Source organism: Marmota monax, unplaced genomic scaffold (genome assembly GCF_021218885.2).
Source record: "Marmota monax isolate L192 unplaced genomic scaffold, Marmota_monax_Labrador192_F-V1.1 WCK01_AAM20220418_F8-fsc00159, whole genome shotgun sequence".
Classification (NCBI taxonomy): Eukaryota; Metazoa; Chordata; class Mammalia; order Rodentia; family Sciuridae; genus Marmota; species Marmota monax.
This window is the reverse complement of record NW_026694999.1, coordinates 950,012-971,976: the sequence shown is the minus strand read 5'-3', so window position 1 is coordinate 971,976 and position 21,965 is coordinate 950,012. Positions and strand designations below refer to the sequence as shown.

General features: G+C 33.3%; 1 protein-coding gene across 1 annotated transcript in view; it reads right to left on the bottom strand.

Moving 5' to 3' along the window:
* Window positions 1–212: 212 nt before the first annotated feature.
* Window positions 213–21,965, bottom strand: part of Vegfc (vascular endothelial growth factor C) — a 114,740-nt gene continuing 92,987 nt past the window's right edge. Inside the window, exons 4-7 of the mRNA XM_046427551.2 lie at window positions 21,319–21,470; window positions 4,653–4,759; window positions 4,023–4,356; window positions 213–725 (exon numbers count right to left, since the gene is read on the bottom strand). Coding sequence (XP_046283507.1) covers window positions 614–725; window positions 4,023–4,356; window positions 4,653–4,759; window positions 21,319–21,470 — 705 coding nt within the window. The 3' untranslated portion in view covers window positions 213–613. The remainder of the gene's footprint in view (window positions 726–4,022; window positions 4,357–4,652; window positions 4,760–21,318; window positions 21,471–21,965) is intronic.

Here is a 21,965-nt window from a genome sequence, read left to right as displayed (position 1 = left end):
TGAAATGTTTATAATTATTAACTATATTTAGATAAATTTAAACAAAATGTAATAGCATATTAGTGTCCTTCTGCAACTTTCTTTTACACTTTTTCATAGCAATCAAAATTTGACATCTGGTTATAGACAAAGAACAAGGGCAGCAGAAGACCAATGTTCTCCTATCAGTTTGTGCTTTGAATGTATGATGGTAATGAACTGAATTTACCAACTTATAATACAATTTTCATTTTATTTTAAACATATTTTTGCATATTATAAAAATATTGATCACAGTGAGCTTTACCAATTGTTATTGCTATAAAAATGAATGCAGAAACAATATTTTTAGTGGAAATAAATTATATAGTCATTCTTTTTTCTTTCTTTTTTTTTTTTTAAATCACAAGAGAAGAACCTCAGGTGTTTGGTCATTGGCAGAAAACCAGTCTTTGAAAGAGGCATTTTACAGGTGAGCTCCAGTCTATTTCCGTGAAGTTATCCACATGGTCCAGGAACACAGACTTCTGTCTTTGTCACCCCGGCCCCATAGGGTCTCTCTGTTCATAGACAGTTCTAATGTGAAGACAGTTTTTCATGATAGAAAAATGATGAGCTGGAAAACAGGACAGTCTTAGTTCATATGTGGTCTTTTCCAATATGAAGGGACACAGCGACACACTTCTTCACTAAATGACAGTCCCTGCTCACAGTGCTTCAGTCGGTTGCATGGCCTTCTGTAACAACTAGGAAAACAAAAAGGAAAACATTCATCAAAGACCAAGGCAATGAGTTCATTATGCTACTAATGTACTAAATTTTTTTGACTAAGTTTTATAAATTTAAACAAGAAAAAAAAGCTTACTATTTTTTTTCAAAAAGTCATTCATAGGTTGACAAATGTTTAAGTTTGTGCTTATGATCACAAAATTTTAGAGGAATGGAAAAGCCTTTAAAAACATGTCTTGCTTGCTGATGTAATAAATGGAAGGATGGGATATTGTAAGCATTAGTTCTTTTGAAGTGCCTTCTACTTTGTGGATGAAAGTAACATAAGACAGAAATTATGAAAGTGAATATTTAAGGTCTGCTGATTTACTGTGATCATATAAGCATAGCAGAATTCACAAAAGTGTGGGACATGTATGGGACCCAGACTTCCAGGCAATTAAACCCAGCCATCTTGGCAGAACTGAGGTCCTCAGTGAACAGCCCACCCTCACTCTTATGTTTCTACTTGGCAGCTGGCTGCATGATGGTGGTTAACTCTCCTTTCTCCACCTGGGCTCCATGTGAAACAGATTAGCCCAAGGCAAAGGAGGAAGAGGGGAAATACTGACCTTGGGGGTCCCTCTTTTTCCAGCCTAGATTTCCAAATTCTAGTGGTGGTGAAAGAACAAATTACCAATCCGTCAATCTGCTGGCAGCCCTGCTGCTCAAATAAACTGCACTGTCTTTGAAGAACTTTTTGGAATAAGAGTATGCCTAATACGTGGAATGGGTACACAGGAAAAAAATACAAGACAACTTGAGGTGGAAATCAAAAGGGCACTCTAAGAATATGTAGACACTTAATACTGAATTGCATCTCTTTTGTTGTAGAAAACAAAGCATATCTAGTTAACATTTTAAAACACTTCTAAAACCCAAATTCATAATCATAAAATCACTGATATTCTTTTACTACAAAGTGATACAATTCTCAATGACTAGTGAATTTTGCTGATTAAAGCTGTAGATAAAGAAAACATGCTCTGCCCTCCACACTTTTGGAATGCATATGCTCCATTTGCTACCACAAAATCTGGAACAGTACCCTTAGAAAGAAAAATGAGCATATGAAATAGTTGCAGTAAATAGAAAGTCATCAGAAAGGATGCATCCTATTTAGAGAAATATGATGATAGAAATCTTTTCTACAAAATTAATATAAGAAATCTGCAGGATAATATGATTGCTGGTTTTATAGACATAAAAACTGTAGGTTTTTTCCAATATGTACTAGACCCACTCAAGAAGGATTCAATATAAAATATAGTTTAATAAGGTTAAAAAAGTCTTAGTATCTACATTCTTCCAGGATAGTAGTGTAATTTCAAAATCTCTTTCTGGTAATTAAAGTAGAAATATGCAAGTAAAATTGGAATATAATTATTGCTTAACATAGTCTAAAGTGCCTTATAAAAGCCCCATAAGGCACTCTGCAACAATAAGAAAAGGAAAAATATGATCAGTGAGATACATAGATTCATTGAAGCCTCTTATTGCTGTAACTAAAATGCTGGGGTAGACAGATCTTCAGAAATGTAAATTTAAATGAGAGCACAAAACTCTTTTATCTGTTGAAAAGGCCATTATCAACCCATATTTAAAGAATGAATAGAAAAAAAAAAGAATCCAGTGAAAGCAATTAAAAACAAATGGTCTGAAAATGTAGTGGACAACCAGGAAAGCACAAACTGCATGTCAGACAAAGAGGTGAGCTTAAGAAAGAGGTAACAGAAAGGCCAGGCTACAGAAAGACAAAATTATCCACTGGATCTGGCAACTAACAGGCTACTGGTGGCTTAAACATAACCTGAACACAGAGGGCGTTAATCAGACTGAATAAATGGGAGATGAAAGTGGTGAAAGCCAGGGCCACATGCTTAGCTTCTGAGAAGCGCTGAAGCATGCTCAGCATGGCTGTAAGATGCTGGTAAAATAGAAGGAACTGCAGAAGTTTCACAAACGAGGGAAAAGGAAGATAGAGTTGAAGATATTAACATTATGGAAGCAAGAAGGCAGGACTGAAGGAATTTGGGAGAAAATGTCAAAAGTCTCAAGCCTGATTTAAACAGCAGTTCACCATGTTCTCTGAGACTAAAGAAGAATAAATTCATAGATTAACATTGTAAGTCCTTGAGTGCAGTAAACTCATTTATTTTTTGATGAAGAAGAAAACCAAACCAAGGCTTAAGAAATGAGTCTTGAGTAACCATTAATAATATATTAATTCATTTCTCAAATTCTGTTAAATACTTAGTGTAAATATTTTCATTTCTGGATAAAATTCTACCCTAGATGGTACCATCGTATCCCTTATGTGTAAGTTGTTTTCTTTTTCTTTCTTTCTTTTTTATTTTTACTTTTTAGTTCTTAAGTGACATATCTTTTTTAAAAAGATTTTTTTATTAGTGCATTATAGTTATACACATTAGTGGGCATTGTAATTACACACTCATACATGCACACAACATAATTTACATCAAAACTGACTACAGCTAGAATAGTTTGTTCTAAATTACATCTTACAGATTTCATAATCTCTGACAGGGGCAGGTCTGGATGGCCCAGATACATTTTTTAAAAATACTACACAAGTCCTCTGACTCATGTTAAACAACACTACCTTAGCCTCTGGGACAAGGATTTAGTGTATTCTGAGCTTGGATCTGTTTTTGGTCCCCAACATAATGGTCTTCCTTTTTTGGGAGCAAAGTTGGTCCTATGAAAGTTTAGCATTGGTTAAAAAATATTTTTATTTTATTTTTAGTTGTAACTCTGCCAATATGTCTACCTAGAGGCCTGTTACCATTTCTGTCTTCAGTGAAACTTTTGTCCCCAATAAAGAATTACATTTTTTTTTAACAGATTGAGTTGCTGTTGTGTATTCCTGGTTATCAAAAATAGTCATGTAGCTTTGGTATTTTGAATTGGTGAATATTCATGACATGTGGAAAAGCATCATACACACACTATGATCTCAATCACACAAAATGGGATGTTGTATCTGTCTACACAGGACCTAGAGGGATATGTCCAATTAAGCTGCTTTTGACTAGATAACTTTGTTCTTTGCTTGTGTTTTTATTTTTCCGGTAATGCACACATTAACTTAAAAAAATCTATCTAAACATTTTTTTTAAAAATCATAATTTGTCTTCCAGACCTTATTGGCTTCATTCTTATAAACAAGTGCTAGTTTGGTTAGGAAAGGTGCTCTTGGTTGAGAACATGTTTCTAGTTAAGAGGAATTCATGCTGTTTATGAAGATCTCTTACCTGCACGTCTGATGTTGGAACTTCTTTCCTTTTAAGAGGCATTTCTGAGGATTTTCTGTACATTCACAGGCACATTTTCCAGGATTTAGGGGTTGATTTCTTGGGCAGGTTCTTTTACATACACACTGGCATGTGTTTTCATCAAATTCTCTGTTGGCCCCACATGAGCTGGGGAAAAGTTTGTTTTTACAGACGCACTGGCAGGAGTCTCTGTCTAGTTCTTTATGGGGTCCACAGCTGGCAGGCTGAAGCCCCCCTTTGCAGACACACTGACAAGTCTCTTCATCCAGCTCCTTGTTGGGCCCGCAGATGTCATGGATTCCATCTGCTGAGTCTAGACAAACACAGGACATCTTCACTGTACCTTACTCAGTTCTGGGTGTGATGTGAAACAAGTGTATTTAAAAACATTTTCCTTTTTATGGTTTTCATTAAAGGAATGTACACAAACATGGGCATGTTCCTTTACAAAGAAGCTAAAAATAATACTAATATGAAGTAGGAAGTGTCTTGTTTCATAGTCTCTTATTTCAAAGAATGATGATCTGAATATTGTACATGAGGTTTTAATACTAACATGTGTTAATCAAAATGTAGACCATATATGCACCAAAATAAGATTCTACTTACCATCTCCAGCATTTGAGGAAAAAATGAAATCTTGCTGAGCCAGGCATCTACAGATGTGATTATTCCATATATAATTTGTGGGGCAAGTTTTGTTGGTTGCTTGACACCTTTGGAAGAAAGAGGTAAGGGTAAGCAATAATCTAACCAGCTCATTGAAAGGATTATTGTATCTTTCTCACATATGTATTGCTAATCAATACATGCTTATTTAAAAAGCTTTAAACTACATAAGAATATATAAAATGAAATTTGAATGTTTCCTCTCAAAAACTACCCCTAATGACATCTACTGTCAAATTCTAATACCAAAGGTGCTCATTGTTAGTTATGTAGTCTTAAATGCTTCCAAACTTTTATCTTTTTAAGACAGATACATTTATTTGCATAATCACATATTACTTTGGCTTCTGAAAAAGCATGATAAAATCTTTTATATCATTCTGAATTCTCCCTTTTGTCCCACTAAACAATATGAAATGGACATCTTTATATCATTTTGTAAAGTCTTCTCCATTACTTTTAGTGGCTTCATAATAATCCATAAATAGGCGGCACTGTTATTTATTTAATTAATCTCTTAGGATAACTATTTAAGTTGTTTCCAGTTTGGGGCAATCTCAATGCTGCAGGATGTAATACCCACACCCATACTTGCTTACTGATTTACTTCTGAAGCAGAGATCTCCATGGGTGTAAAATTTCCCTTAATGCAAAACTTCAACTCTACATCCCACCAAAAAAGTATCCACGTTCATGTTTTGCTTTGTCATTGTTGTCCTGGTCCTCTGCTTCCTTCTGTCTTCCTTTTGTCCTACTCTTCCACCCACCTGCCCACCTGCCTGCCTTTCTTCCTTCCTTCCTTTCTCCCATCTTACTTTCTTCTCTCTTATCTTACTTCTTTGTTTTAATAAAATTATGAACATGTGGGCTTTAACCAAGTACACCAATCACTCTTTTGATGTTCCAGCTGTCCCACTGTTGGCTCATTGGGACCTCTGCAGGTAGGTGCCTGTACGACATGAGCCCTTCAGTTCCACAGGTCTGCTCTCTGGGATGAACAGATATTACAAGCTCATCTCACTTATTTTTTTCCCCCATCCCTGTAATCAACCATTCCTTCAAGGATCTCTTATTATTTTTCTTTGGAAAATAGCATTTAGAGGCTATCCTTTGTGATTGGGTGTGACCAGTGCCATCAGATTACATTACTTTTAGATCTTTTCAGGGAGGCAGAGCTAGAAAATGCAGATATGTTTCCAGAATGTTTCCCAAGTTAATGTTTATGCATTAGAAGGATTCTTGGCTTTTAATATTCTAACTTCAGAGTACATACAAACTTCTAACTACATTGTCATGAACATTGGTGTAGATACCAAGTGGAAACACTTATTTATCCTCTTGAATCTTTCATCTCAATACAAAGTCATAAACAACATGATGTCATGGGAGAATGTTGAGTTGCCCTGCAAGTTGGCAGAACACAAGGTCACATGTAGACCTCTTACAAAGTGCACCGAGTGTAAACAAGCACACTACATGCTTTGGATGTTGCTAGGAAAATGTGCACAGAGTCAGATTCCATGTGATTATAAGCCTTTCAAAAATAGATATCTCTTACAGCACAATACAAAGGAATGTTTGACGGAACTACTAAGCCAATCTGCCTTGTGTAACCTTGTCTTCCTTCTGTTTGAACACCACCTCTGAGGGTTTATCAAAGTTTTATTGTTCATCAGTCTCTACAGCAGCTCTAAGATACACAGAATCTCCATTCATTCTTCTCAATTTCTCTTTGCCTAAAACTGTCCCTTTGTCCTTCCTGCACACGGTCACCTACAACAAATGACAATTGCTGCTTTAATCCTCACTGCCTACTCCTTTCTCCACTTTCATCAAGAGACATGTTTCCTTTGGTTTGGTAGTCTATAAGAGGGTGTTTTCTTGAATTTATTGCTATGTGGTCTTTGCCACACTACATCATAAATAGCTTCTCATATGGCATTCAAACAACATATGTAACTACCTACAAAGCAACTGTGTTTTAGTAACAGTCATAATTGCTGGGTGACTAGGAAACAACGTTTAAATATTTTAGATCCTACTGTGATAGTTTGTTACTTTTCCATAGATATCATTGTTTTTGTTGCTTAATAGAAAATCAGCACTGTTTGGAGTTAACTTACAATTTATTATAAATTTCCCATTTAAAATGATAAAAATGTACTTGCAATGCATGTTTTTGGGAACAGATTATTGATTTTAAGCAAGAGATTCTTATTCATATTTTTTGTGGGGAGGGAGAAAAGAGCTCAGTTTGTTATTTCTAAGTCAGATTCAATATGACTAGTATTTTAACTGTATTCCTTTTACTGATAAGTTCCATATAAATTCTGATTTATAACAATTGTCATATAAACATGTTTTCCATATCATGCATATATTATTTGACTTTTGTCTTTGATTTTAATTCCAAAACTGTAAGTTATTTATGTGATTTCAGAGTTAAGACTATGAGAGAATATATACTGAGAAAAGTTCATATGCTCCATATCCCAAGCATGGGTTCCTTTGTCTTCACTATTTCTTTCTGAATAAGAAAATATAGTACGGATATATGTGTATTTTTGTCATTTTGTTACATATAAGATGATATTATGTATCTATTGTTTTAAATCAATCTCTCTCTTTTTACTTAACATTTCCTGGAGAATATTATACCTTCTTAAAAAATTCAGGCAGGAGCTGGGGATTGTGGCTCAGTGGTAGAGTCCTCACCTAGCATGTGTGAGGCACTGGGTTTTATCCTCAGCATCACATAAAAATAAATAAAATAAAGGTATTGTGTCCATCTACAACTAAAAATAAATAAATGAATAAATGAATGAATGAATGAATAAATAAATAAATAAATAAATAAAATTTTCAGGTAATCCAAGGGCGAGTGTCTACTCATTACAGGATTTTGCCTTTATTTTCTGGGTTAATCGTGAACATATATTGTTTCAGATAAATTTAAAAGTACTTATCACTTTCCAAATGCAATATCAACGGTTTAATATGTATATTCTTTATCATCCTTCCATCAAATATGAAGCAACTTACAATTAGTTTTATAACAGTAATTCAATGAATTCTGGTGGCAAAAAAGGTCCTATCATTCTTCTATAGATGGTGGTAAAACAATTTTGGCCATATTGCCTCCGTGTTGACCTCTACATGGCTTAAATAACACCTGCTACACTGGCTTTGGGTGGGAACAATATTATGGTGGTGGCAGTAGCAAGACATTATTCATTTTGCCAATGCTTAATTTTATTGCCATTGCCTGAGGCAGTGTTTTTCCAGTTGTTGGTTGTAACCCATTTAGTGAATCATGAAATCAATTACATGAGTTGGGAAATACATTTTTATTGTAATAGAATAACATATAATAAAACACAAGCTACTAGATTTTATGTGGTAAGGACTTCTCTGAATTTTTTTTTCAATTATACACAAACACACACACAAATATGCATTGTAAACACTACATACACACCCTCCCTGTCTTCCACATGTTGTGCATGTGTATTTGGCGCAAGATCAGATCCACTTATTTTTTAGTTGCAGTCTTGAAAATTGAGAAAAGCACAGATCTAAGCTATTTAAGTGACAAAAAAAGTGACGAGAATCATCTCAGTTGCTAGCCTATGTGATATTAGTGAATAATGTGATTCTCTACTTCAGGAATATTTATTAATATGCCTGAGTTTAAATATGCATAATTTTTCCTAAATAATATTGAAAATAAAACAATTTCCTGTCTCATACACAGGAATAAATACCGAATTTCAATATCTTCAATAGCATAAATTCAAAAGCAAGAACTTTGTGTGTAGAAACAAATATAGGAATCTATTTCTGGAAATGTTATACTAACCAGCAAGATGTCTAGCTTTATGGTATTAGATAATGATTTCATGGGGTTATACTAGCTCTTTTGCTTTTGCATGTTCATGTTGAATAGAAATAACAGACCTCAGAGCAACAATTTCAATTATAACTCAAACGTTTTTGGCAATACAAACTTTACATTACCACCTAATTATAGTTTGCTCAAAGGGAAATAAATATTTTAGTCACTAATAGTCTTAAAACTTAATTTGAATTTCTAGAAAAGTATGACTCTAGTGGCTTTGCCAAAAATGAGAAACTATTGCTCATCAATATTAACACATTTTAATGTTGAAATTGGAAACCCTGCTGGATTCTATTGAATTAAAGAAACATGTATTTACGTCAAATACATTTTCATAATTTTTAAATGAAGCTCTCTGCTTCAAGAGTAGCAAGTTCTTAGCATTTATACTTCTCATGTTAAAAAAAAGGGAGTCAAAATTTTTAAAATATTACTTTTTCAAAATGAAAGGAAATGTTTTCACAGTGGGTAGAAGGTTAAGCACAATGTGCTTATCGCTAGTGTGCTTTAATCTCCAAAGAATTCTCATGCTATTGAAATTTCTATTCAGGAGGAATTATTAATATGTTTATACATATCAACATTTTTTATAAATAAATTGCTTTGTACATCATATTTATAAAAGCATACTGACTCAAAGATGCATTTTTGTTTGCAAAGCAAAGGGTTGCACAGCTATTTGCAAAGTAGATCTATGCTGAAAATCAAGTTAACAAATAAACTTTTGTATTTCCTCCCTCTGAAATATGATTGTGATTTTTATGAAGGATAAGTTACTATTAGAAGTCTTATCTCAGTAATTATCTCAAAACTTCATTCAACTTTGGTTTGGTAGCTACTGATTTTGCTGATTAAAATCAGAGGACAAGAATTTAAGGATATATGTATTTCTCAACATGGAGAACAATGCATTCAATAATAAAGTCAATCTTATTTTGCCATCTATCTCTCTTTTGTTAGATCATTTTCTAAATGTTGGATAATAATTGCTAGTGTTTATCCTTTGAACCTTGCAGTAGACTATTTCTTGCATGCTATTTTTATGACTTTTATATTCTCTACTTTTGTCACTGGGGTTTTTAGATACTTGGGAGATTCTCTGGCTCCCCAAATACACATCTAAGGAACAAAAATACACTACCACCTTTTGATTGGCACTGGTTAACACTGAGCTGGAACGTTACTCTTTTTGAAACAACTATAATCTTTGCAATATAGTGCCTTTTAAATGAATATGTTTTTTCCAACTTTGTTGAAGCACAATTGACAAACTGTATTACTGAAGTGATGGTTTGACATGTATATACAGTGTGAAATGATGACCACAAATGAAGTCATTAATATACCTATCACCTTATATATTTGCCTTTTTATTTTTGGGGATGAGAATGATGAGATCTACTCCTTTAGCAAATTTTATTATCAATACATTATTATTACCTGTCATTATCATGTGGGTGATAACTGGCCTCTAGAGCTTATTTGTCTTATAGCTATTTCTAAGTTTGTACCTACTGGTTAATATCTCCTTATTTCCCCCATTCCCTGAACCCCGGTAACCACTCTTTAATTATTTTTTTCTCGAAAGGAAATAAGGTCTACTCTTTTAAATTCACATATAAACAATATCATGTAATATTGGTCTTTCTGTGTTGGCTTATTTGACAAAGCATTACATTATGTAATAGCATTAACAGGATGTGGCAAGATCTTCTTAATATTTCTAATTTAAAATATTAAATGCAAGTTAACTTATGTTAAACTACTTATTGATCTATGTTACTAAATTGCTCCTTAACATACATCATTAGATCATCCAAATGAATGGTAACATAAATTTAATATGAATTTAACCTGTAACACATAATGACTTCAATAAGAAAATGATTTCTCTGGATATGAACTGTGTTATTAATCAAGTACTTTCTATTGTGGTTCTTTTAATAATGTATTTTCATAAAAACCCAACAGATTAAAATTTTACTGACTGGGTGCACTATAATCCAGTTATGATCCTCAAGTAGCTATACTACCCTAAAGCTTATGAAATGTGGGATGTAATCCATTAACATTAATGAAACCATGTTTGAAAGCAGCTACTACTCTTGAGCTCTGATACCCTCCTTCAAAGCATCCTCACATCAATCTAATAGGATATTAAAAAGATGCTCTGTATTTCATCAAGAAAAAACACATATAGGGAACAACAACTTTGTTCAAAATGTCTTTGAATTATTCTGTACATTTTGAATTTGTTATGCATGGCTTTTAAACACATACTGATTTGCTTATTTTTTTGCAATATTCATTATCAGTGAATAGAAAGTAGTTAAGCAAAAGTTGCCTTTAATTAGGGGCTCTAGGTTTAGTAGCTCGGTGGTAGAGCATGTGCTTCACATGCATGAAGTCCTGGGTTCAATCCCTAGCACCAAACCAAACCAAAGAACAACAACAAAAACCTTTTTGGTACTAGGCATAGAAATCAGAAATACATTAATCTTTTAGTTCTATATAAATAGTTAAAAATAAAAAGGTACAATTTTAACAGAAATTTATCAAAATAAAATGCATATACTTTTCTTGACTTGCATTTAATTTTATTAATTCTAAGGAGCTTGTGCTTATATGTTTATGCTACTGTTAGCTGTGTATCATTAGTCTATGAACAGAAAAAATGGTGGACAGAGCTGGGCTTGTTTGGATTAAAAGGAAGAGATGGGGGTTAAGACTAATTATGAAAATTCTGTTTTTAGCAATTTCACTAGACTTAATAACTAAAATGTCTAATGAAAAAGTTACACTAGTTTTAAAACGTTGATTGATATATCTAATATTTTCCTTTTTGTATGATTCTAAATGACTGTTTTTAAGCAGGAACTTGGATAAAAAACATGAGTCACTGTGGGGTCACCAATTTGTCAAGTACAGAACTGCCTGAGTTTTGAACTTGATGGCCACCAAAACTGGGGCATGGGAGAACAAGAAGAGCAGGACAAATATCAAAGCCTATATTTTTCTGCTATTTTTTTATTTGCTTAAATATATAAGGTTAAGAGAAGTATTATTTGGTTGAAACAAATAAATTACAAAAAGAGCTTTGTGGAAAAGAAGATGAACAGACACAATAGTAATTGCTCTATTATCAGCTTGTTAGTTTTTATTTCTGCATTTTAATTCAAGCTAACAGTTTTAGACCAGCAGAGTTGTCTTTACTACATCAAAGACACACCTCATGAAGAGGAAAACAAACCTGAAATGACAACAAAAAACATTAGAGGGCATCAGAGTGTTGACCTGACATTTAAATAACTGGTGGATGTCAGGAATATGGGCAGAGGAGAAATGAAGAGGTGAATGCAGGATTTTTACAATAGTGAAATGATTCTTTGATACCTTGAGGGTGGATATACATTATTAGACATTTGTCCAAAATTTATAGAATGTATAACAAAATAAGAAACTTTAATGTGACCATATCAGTACTGGCTCATCAATAGTAAAAAAACATACTAAACTAATGCAAGATGTCAATAAAAATGGTGAATATATTATTAGACCAATTCCAGCAGTCATTTTCTAAATATTTTAGTAGACATTATTTTTTGAGCAGTTTCAGATTTATGGAAAAATTGAGTGGAAAGTACAGTGCACACCATTATAGACTGTGCACACCATTATAGATTCATTGCTCCCAGTTTCCCAGAACTTTGTTGTTCTTTCTCCAGTCTATCAGCAAGCCATAGGACTGTTGAGATCTTAATGATCATCTTTTGAAGGTAGAAACCAGACAAGCCAAAGGTAGGCACACTACATTGCAATTACAAAACAATATAATGCTTCAGGGTCTCAAATCTCTTGCATGAGTTCCACTGGTAAATCTATTTATATCAGAGGATTGATAAGTGTGAGACAATATTTACAAAAAGAGCTTTGTGGAAAAGAAGATGAACAGACACAAAGTAAGATTTCAAAAATAACTGCACATGAACTTAAGGATTTTAAATTTGCAATGAGGATATTTTAGGACCAGAATTAAATGCATATTACAAAGTGCTGGAAGTGAAATCGTTTCTGATCAACAGGAGTGGGGCCATCTCCTGATTTAGTTATGGCAGCTCTGTGCTTTCTACATTTGTGTTCTGATATGCCTCAGTAAATTAATGTTATCAAGCTATTCTGTTCATTTCTATTTTAAGAAAAACAACACTGTATCATCTTCAAATTGAAAGAATGGAAAATTGAAATGGGCAAAAGAAAACTCATGGATATTCAATCTTCTAAGCATTTGGAATGAGAACGCTTTACAGATTGACAGACACTGAACACTCAATTCCAAACCTAAGGTTGGCTATAAATCCACTCTAGTTCTGGGAAGAGAGATGCAACCTTATAAGAACAATGGTTTCCTTAAACCTCAGTCAGTATAACTTCTCATAAGCAAATATTTTTTACTTAAAATTTTAGTAAATAGTGTGCACATTGTTATAAGAAAATGAAAATCAGTAAACAAAACCACAAATTAACCTTCAGGACAGATTTACCCATTTTCCTCATATTTCTTCACCCCTTTCTTTTCTCTTTCTCACCAATATGACTCTTCCCTAGAGATAGACCTAATTCATTATCAAGTTGAAATAACATATCTTCTGTTTTTATATCAGTAAGTTGGATTGTTAAAAACAATCCAAGACACTGTAGCTGTGCTGAAACTTGTCTTGTCTCTCCTCCACCCGCAAAACTTCCTAAGCTACCAAATCCTCTGCAAAAAAAGTTAAATTTCCCAGGCTGGTGCTCAAAGCTTCAGAAACATAGTCTTAGCCTTTTAAAATTTAACACCCTTTTGATTTTGCACTTTAAAACTCAATTATATTATGCTGTCCTGTTAATTGTCCTTAGAATGTATTGTTTTCTTATGTTTTTAGTCACATTGTCCATGCTAACCAATGAACCCATTAATAAATTTAACATCATTAGTTTCAAGGCACTTGTCTCCTATTCTTATGTGATATGTCTATCTGTCTATTGTTCCCTCTCTCCTTTGACTGCACTCTTTTAATGTGCAGCAGACAGACTTCTATACAGTATATTCTCATATCAAAAATAAATAAATAAATAAATACTATTCAGTTAATGGAATATTAATAGCCACCAAATGAACAAACTAGATCTACAAATAGCAATATGATTACATCTCCAAAACATAATGTCAAGAGAAGAAAAACAATGGAGATATTTTAGCATATAATTTGGAACATTCAGGTCCCTATTGTATAATCTCTCGTGTTAAGATAATTCACTCCTCTGTCATAAACACAGAAAAGAAAGAAGGAGTGTAACATTATTTCAGTTTAGGGGTGACTTCTGGGAATAGATGAATGATGACTTGGGGTTTGGGTTATATGTTAAATAAATGAGGAAATATTTCTCTTTTAAAAAGTTTTATTCTAATTTATTACATATGTAGAATGCATTACAATTCATATTATACATATAGGGCACATAAATATGATGAAATATTTCTTAAAATTTCAATTTGGGATGTAACGATGCTTTTTTTTTTGTCTTTTTGTACTTTCCTATGTGTTCATTTTTTTTTAATTTGAAGAAGTTAAAAATGCAGTAATGACCAAATCTCCCCTAAAAGTGGATTATATGTAAAAAAAAATTTAGTTTGAATCTCTGCTACTTTTTTAGTTGTGTGTTGTTGGGGGATATTTACTTTCTCCCTCAGATACAGTTAATTATGTAATAGGAATAAATAGAAATTTATCTCTACCACTCTACTTTGCCTCTTTCCCAAAATGCGTCCTTCCTCTCTGAACCTAGTGTGGTGGGTTATTAATAAGCAAACATCATCTGCATTTCATGCCCTTCAACTAATGGAGATGGTCCTTGTCCTTCTTGAATTTTCTGAATATCTGACCCCTCTCACCACTTCCTCCTTCATGGATAGTCTAGCTTTTTTGCCTCAATTGGCTTTCATAGGATCTTCTTTCCCAGTCTTTATCCTGTCTGCTCTTTCTCAGTCTCCTATCACTCTTTCTCAGTCTCCTGCATAGAACACTGCTTCTATTTCTTAAATATTGATTTTCTCATAGCTTCCTCTGCTGCTGTTCCTCTTTTCTTACTTCCTCTATTCCCCTCTACCATTCAGATTTCTTACAGATATTGCAAGCACTCAAACTATGCATTTAACAACTTAATTCTTTTTTTCAAACTGTTTTTTCCTACTGCTACTGGTGAGTTGTATTCCCTATTATTTTGAATGTCACCTATATGGTTTCATCCTCAGCTTATGCCCTTTGAGTACCCCCCACATGTAGCTCCTAAGTCACAGGCTGTCTTACATTTGAAATGTCTTTTGCATCCTCAATCCAACTGGCTAGGCCCATGTCTTTATTACTTCTCTCTTGTATTATTTAAAAAGTTTCTTCACTAATTTTCCTATTTCCTGTTTCCCTCTAATCTACATATCACACTGCTAGTAGGTTGTCCTCTTTCAAATAGTAAAGTGCAGATTCCACACTCTGACATGTATTTTTTAGCAGTTCTCACAAGACTTAAAGGAAAGGCATGCCCTCAGAGTGGCATATGTGATCGTGAAGACCTCTTTACACTCAGGTACATCTTCTCTCTCTCATTTTACTATGGTAGCAAATCCAGCATGCTTCCTTTACCTCACTCATTTCAGTTGTATGTTTATATGGCTGAGTTGTGTGTGGGATTCCCGAGTGGTCATCTTACCTTTCTATTTTCCATTTCTACAGTCTTGCACACCATTATCCTCCAGCAGGCTCACAAACATTGAATGACTGAATGAAACACAGCCTAGGGTTTTACACACTGATTATGCTAGAAATATTTGTGTGTTTGTACTCTGGTACATGAGTTCTGTTAGCTAATAAATTGCATTATTCATTTTTCAAGACCCAACAGTTCCTAGTACAATGTTAGAAGGATGGAAGACTCAACATAAATATCTAATGAACAAATGAATACTACTTCTATTAAGTAGAAAAATTCAGGATATTACTGCTTAATTACACATGGCTCCCTCTTACAAGGAGAGTCTGTGTGGAAGGGGCCATGGAAATATATGGACTTCTATTCAAAGAAAAACACGAGGAAAGAATTGGAAAGAGAATTACCTGTGAGAATCTCCATATGAATATTAATATATATGTGTATAATGTTATATATAATATTTGTAATTATATGCAGTTTTATAGGTGAATAAAGTTTAGTCACAAAAAGGGTTATAGAACTTATTAAAATCTGAAGATCTAGTAATCCAAGAATGAATTATCCAAACAGGGAGTTGCTACAGTATCTATGCACTTAAAATGTGCTCTGTGGTGTGTATCATGCATGAAGCCACTGCCAGGACTTATATGAACATGAGACAATATGAGGAAGAAGCTTGGTGCTTACCAATATTTGGCAAAATACAATAGTTATAACATAAATATAATACTTATCATCCCCCTTTGACTGGGAGTGCTCTGAAATTAGAGGCAGCCCAACACATCTTAGTTTTCTCACAGTAGCTAGTATATTTGTCTATTTCAGTGACTCTACAAATATATGATTAACTAATTTTATGAATGATTATTTTAATTATATAATTTTGCTTCATAAATAATGCAAAACAAAAGGTGTGCTACTCATTTAATTTCATAATAATGCAATTAATATTTCATACACTTGAAAAGGCATGTTTTGTCTTCCTCCTGACAATGGCTGGTAAGAGCAAAGGATGTTGCAGAACTAGGACTGTCTATACAGCATGGAATTTCAAACACTACAGAAGGGACTTCTGGGAAACCCTACACACACCAAAGGAATCCCGAGTCTTAAAGATTTGACTTAATGTCTTAAATATGTTTGATATGAAGATTTTACAAAATCTATAATGTAAACCTAAATTAATTTCAAAATTATAGTTAATAAAAGGAGACTTTTGCTGGGTGCAGTGGTGCATGCCTGTGATCCCAGCATCTCAGGAGGCTGAGACAGGAAGACTGCAAATTTAAAGTCAGCCTCAGCAGCTTAGCAAAGCCCTAACCAACTTAATGAGACCCTGTCTCAAAGTAAAATAAAAAGGGCTTGGGATGTTCCTCAGTGGTTAAGCACCCCTGGGTTCCATCCCTGGTCCCAAAAGCGGGGGGGGGGAGTTTCTCTTGGTTTTTAAAAATCAAATTTATTTTTGATAAATAATTCTTACATATTAAAATGCTCCAATTTTAATTTCACAGTTTAATTAAATTCATGTAGCCATATAACAATGGTCGCAATCAAAATACAGAACACTTCTATCAGCCCTCAATGTTCCTTGCACCTTCTAGTCATACCCACTATCCTAGTCATACCCACTGAATACCCACAGTATTTCTTACTGTAGGTGGTGCTAAACACACACACACACACATATAACCTAGATTATATTTGTCTTTTCTAGCATTTCATGTAATTTAAATCACATAGCATATACTCCTTTTAGTCTATCTTATTTCACTAAACTTCATATATAATTGAGGTCCATATTATGCATGTCAACAGTTCATTCTTTTTTATTGCTTAGCAATGTTCTACTATATGGATATACTGTAATTTGTTTATCTATTCATTTTTATAGACATTTGGGTTACTCCTTATTACTGAAAATAAAGATATGTGTACAATTTATTGTGTGGCTTTTCTTCTTAACTCTTAACCAAGGTTAGGATTTTATAGACAGCTATTATATACTCATTGTAAATACATTATTATGGTGCTTTTTAAAAATTAAATTGTGGGCTACAGTTCACAATTGAATGAGGGCACTATTTTAAAAAAGTGAAACAAGAGAAAAATATTTGGATGAATTATGGGTAATAAAGCAGACACTCATAATGAGAGTAGAATCCCTAGGGATAAAAATCAGGAGTAGGGGGAATGGAAATCTTGAGATTACAATGAATTTTGGTCTCCCCAAACTATTCTTTAGTATTTAATTTACATTAGATTTCATTGGCTATTGCATAAGTAGTATTAGCATTGCAATACAGATACCCAAGTGTATGGGGAGAAAACTGCAAAATAATGGTAAATAGATGACTGTTGTTGGAGAACTTTCTCTTGACCAACTACACAATCCCAAAGCTGTACAGTGGGAAGTACCTATGTGTGCCACTGTCTGCCATTGGCTGCTTTGTGGGTATTGCTTGTGCTTAGTCCTTTGTGCCTTCAAGTGTGCCTTGAATTTGGAAGTCAAAACAGTTCATATTTTATTATTAATTCTACAAAGTTATGCACACTATCTTTAGAAAAAGTTTGACAATATCTAAGTTAATGTCCACCAGCTAAGTTAGTTGTTTTCTCAGATCAAGCAAAATTAAAAATTAAGTTCACTAGAATGCTTTTTAAAGAGTAATTAGTTTTAAGATTATTTCACTTCTAGAAAATTAATGATTTTAAATATTTTTAAAATTGTATTTGTATTATATATTCATATCATTTGCTACTTTGCACATGTAATTTGATATGAGCTTAATGTTTCTTAGTAAATTAGTTATGAAGTTACACAAGCTATTAATAGATTTGAAAATTCTAATTTAACTTTTAGCTGAAGATTTTTATTTTGCCATTTTAAATTTACACTGAATCAAAAGTAAGTTTGATACTTCCTTCTTATGTATAAAACACAGATATCATACAGTACATAAAGAGATATATAGTATTTCTGTGGTATTAAAAATTTAATGGTAGAACTATAGGAACAAATTCTAAAAAATTCAAAAAAACATCAAAAAAGAATCCTGAGGGGCTCATTATGAAAAAGGTTGAGCAATATCACAATAAGGGAAAATAATTTCAAACAATGTAATTTTATATTTATGTAACTAACTACATGTACAATTATATAGTTATCTATTTTAAAACATTATATGCTATATATGTTACATACATATAAACTACTTGTTTGCATATGTATATATTTATAAACATGTACATATTTATCTACATACTTGTAATATTACACGTATTTCTTACTGTAGGTGGTGCTAAACACACACACACACACACACACACGAAAACACAGGAACCAGGAGATAAATCAGACCTGGATCATAATGATTACAATAAATCTGCTCTTTATGACTGCCATTTGGATGCCAGACACTACGCTAAGCACTACATAAGCATTCAGTATTTCACTCAATCCTCGCTACATTTTACATCAACAATCTGGAGTTCAGAGATATGAAAAACCTACCAGTCATCAAAAGCCAATTAGTGGCAGACCTGATTTCTGATTTCTATCTGGCTTACTCTAGAGTCTTCTTGCTAAAACTTTCTGTCTCTTCTTGACCTCAAATAGTGCCTAGCATAGTAGTTATATGAACAAATGATGATGAAAGCATGAGTAACACTTGCTCAATGTTTAAAATGAATATAGACAAATACGTTTTTTTTCAACTAACAAGCATTTATTGGAAAATATAGAACACTGTTAATTTCACAGCTTTGGAGGGTGCTGCCTGTTTCATCTGTCAAATAAGATGATACTACTGACTTCACAGATAATTTTTGAGAGATCATGTATGTAAAGGTCTCAGAACACTGCCATGACTCAGTTATTCCTGAGTATTAATTATCAGGTTATTAGTGGGACATAAACCTACCTGAAAGGTTCTCACAATACAGTTTCCCATGCAACATTCATAGACCCTGATACAGTCATGTGAGGACAAAGTAAATCCAGTAATTGCTATGGGTATTCAAGAAGCAAAGGTGGCTGCGGTATTTTGATGAGACAAATGAAGGAGAAAAGACCTTGACCTGAACTCTGCAAAACAGATTGGGCTTTGGAAAGGCAGAAAAGAAAGGGGGCTCATTTGAAGCCAGGGCCAGAATAGAAACAAGATACAGAGCAGGAAATGAGCTTGGTATTCAGGGAATCGGACTTTGTGAAACACAGACTTGGTGAATAACAGAAGACAAAATGAGGAGGAAAGGCCTTTAGCAGGAAAGGATGGTGCAAAATTTGTGTTCAGTTCTTTGAGTAGTGGACAATCACTGTTTCTGGTCATATGAATGAAACAATGCCTTTAAAAGTTTACTTATGGTATCATATAAGAATGGGAGAAAGTCTTGGTACTAAAAACTGGTAACAACACTGCTGCATTAAATTAGACATACACGCAGAAGAAAGTGGATGCAGGATGAAAGCAATGAAAATGATATATGTTTCCCTTCAAATAATCAATCATGTTTGGAGGGATAAAAGTAGTCACTAATGACAAGAGTGTATTTCAAGACCTCAATGAATATGAGAGAGAACAGTGCTATGAATAACAGAGAAATAAAATGAATTTAATAAATCTTTTTTTTGTACATGCAGCTCATATAACTATACAGCAATATAAGGTAAGTTTAGATAAAGTTATAGAAGTCAAGAACATGGCCAGAGCTTCAAATGCAACTTTGGAAAACATGAGCACAAAGATAAAGGCCCAAGCTCTCAGAATGAATGAGCTGCCAAGGGAAATAGGGCCAAGACAATTAAACAGAAGTCTTAGGATTTCAAGGATGAAATCACAATAAAACATCTGCTTTAGTTCAGGTGGTAGTGGTTCCTGCTTTTATCAGCATGAATTTATTCACAAATATAAGATCTAAAAGATCTATAAGATCTTTTCTTACATGTCAAGGAGGACAAATATCTGTCAATCAAATGAGGCTATCCTAAATTGTCCCTAGACAGGGCCTCTTATCTGGCACACTAAGAACTGAAAAGAGATTCAGTGGGGAAGATTCCTCTTAGCATATTATGATTGCTAATGAGTCACCTATGGTGCAAGGTTTTCTGAGGTTATTTGTAATATATATGTTTGTCCATTGATTTACTTATCCTTTTGTTACTAATGTCAGAAATATGTAAGTTTTATTTATATGAATGTTCCCCATGCACTGGAAATTCCTAAAGAACAAACAGCCACATTCATATTTTGGGGTGGAGAGTTTCTAGGTTTCAAATGGCAGTGCATATTGATTCAACATAAACTATTCACAGAGTCAGGAGTGATGCTCTATCCAGATCCTTCTGCATGATGAAATACTGCTATTTGCCAAATTTAAAAATAAGATAGAAGCTAACATGAATAATAAATAATAGTCTGAATGTTAATTTGAACAATATGATGAAAAAATTCTTTCAATTAATCCAGCACTACTTCAGTCAATCTTTTCTGGAGTAAGAAATTGGAATTACATATTTCAATTAAATTATAACTATATATAAGAAATTATAAGAAAGGTAACTGAATGCAAATAGATGTTCACTTATTTTTTTATAATTATCCTTTGCTTTGGATGTAAGTTTTATCAGGGATTAAATGATTTGAATTTTAACATCATTTATGAATTAGTGCATTTGATTTCATTAAATCAGTTCAGCTACCTTACTCCTAGAATGAACAATTGTGGGATGCATGTTACTCTATGGAACGATTTCTTTATATTGTGAACTATTTTGCCTATAAAATGAGATTCCCTGTTTCTATTTAATTTTATTTTCAGAGCATAATATAGAAAATTTTGTCTTTGTTTTGTATTTGATGCAGAGTATAGCAAATTTCACAAAACTTCTTTTAATAAACTTGTGTTCACTTAAAAATAATTTTATATTAGTAGAGGATGCAAAAAATAGATTTAGTTCATACTCACTGTGGTAATGTTGCTGGCAGGGAACGTCTAATAATTGAGTGAACTTGTCTGTAAACATCCAGTTTAGACATGCATCGGCAGGAAGTGTGATTGGCAAAACTGATTGTTACTGGTTTGGGGCCTTGAGAGAGAGGCACTGTAATTTCAAACAACTACAAAGAAGGGACAAAAAGAAGAAAAAATTATATAGATTGCTATAAAGCACTTTTATGGTAAATGTTGGTGTCCAAAAAAAAGAGTGAGATTAGCTCTTTATGATTAGGTGGTACTGCATAACATGCAGGACACCACTGCTTTTTTATGATTACAAAGTACAAACTGTTTTGCTCCTAAAAAGTATCTTTTATCAGAATAATAAGTAGTTTATAGGTTTATCTCATGTTACTACTAGTTATGAAGCATATTAGAATTATGATAACCAATTAATGATTATAAAGCAGAGATATGACAGACCAATGAATGTGTTCAAGGAAAAAAAATTATTCCAGAATCCAAGATTATTCAATATCCAAGTTCAAAATATTCTAGGGATTTTTAAAAATGGCACAAATCATCTTTAGTAAATATCTTTGGGATTTAAGAGCAAAGTTATTGGCCACACTACCTAGAAATGCCTGGCTAAGTCCTATTTTATGTAAACTGAACAC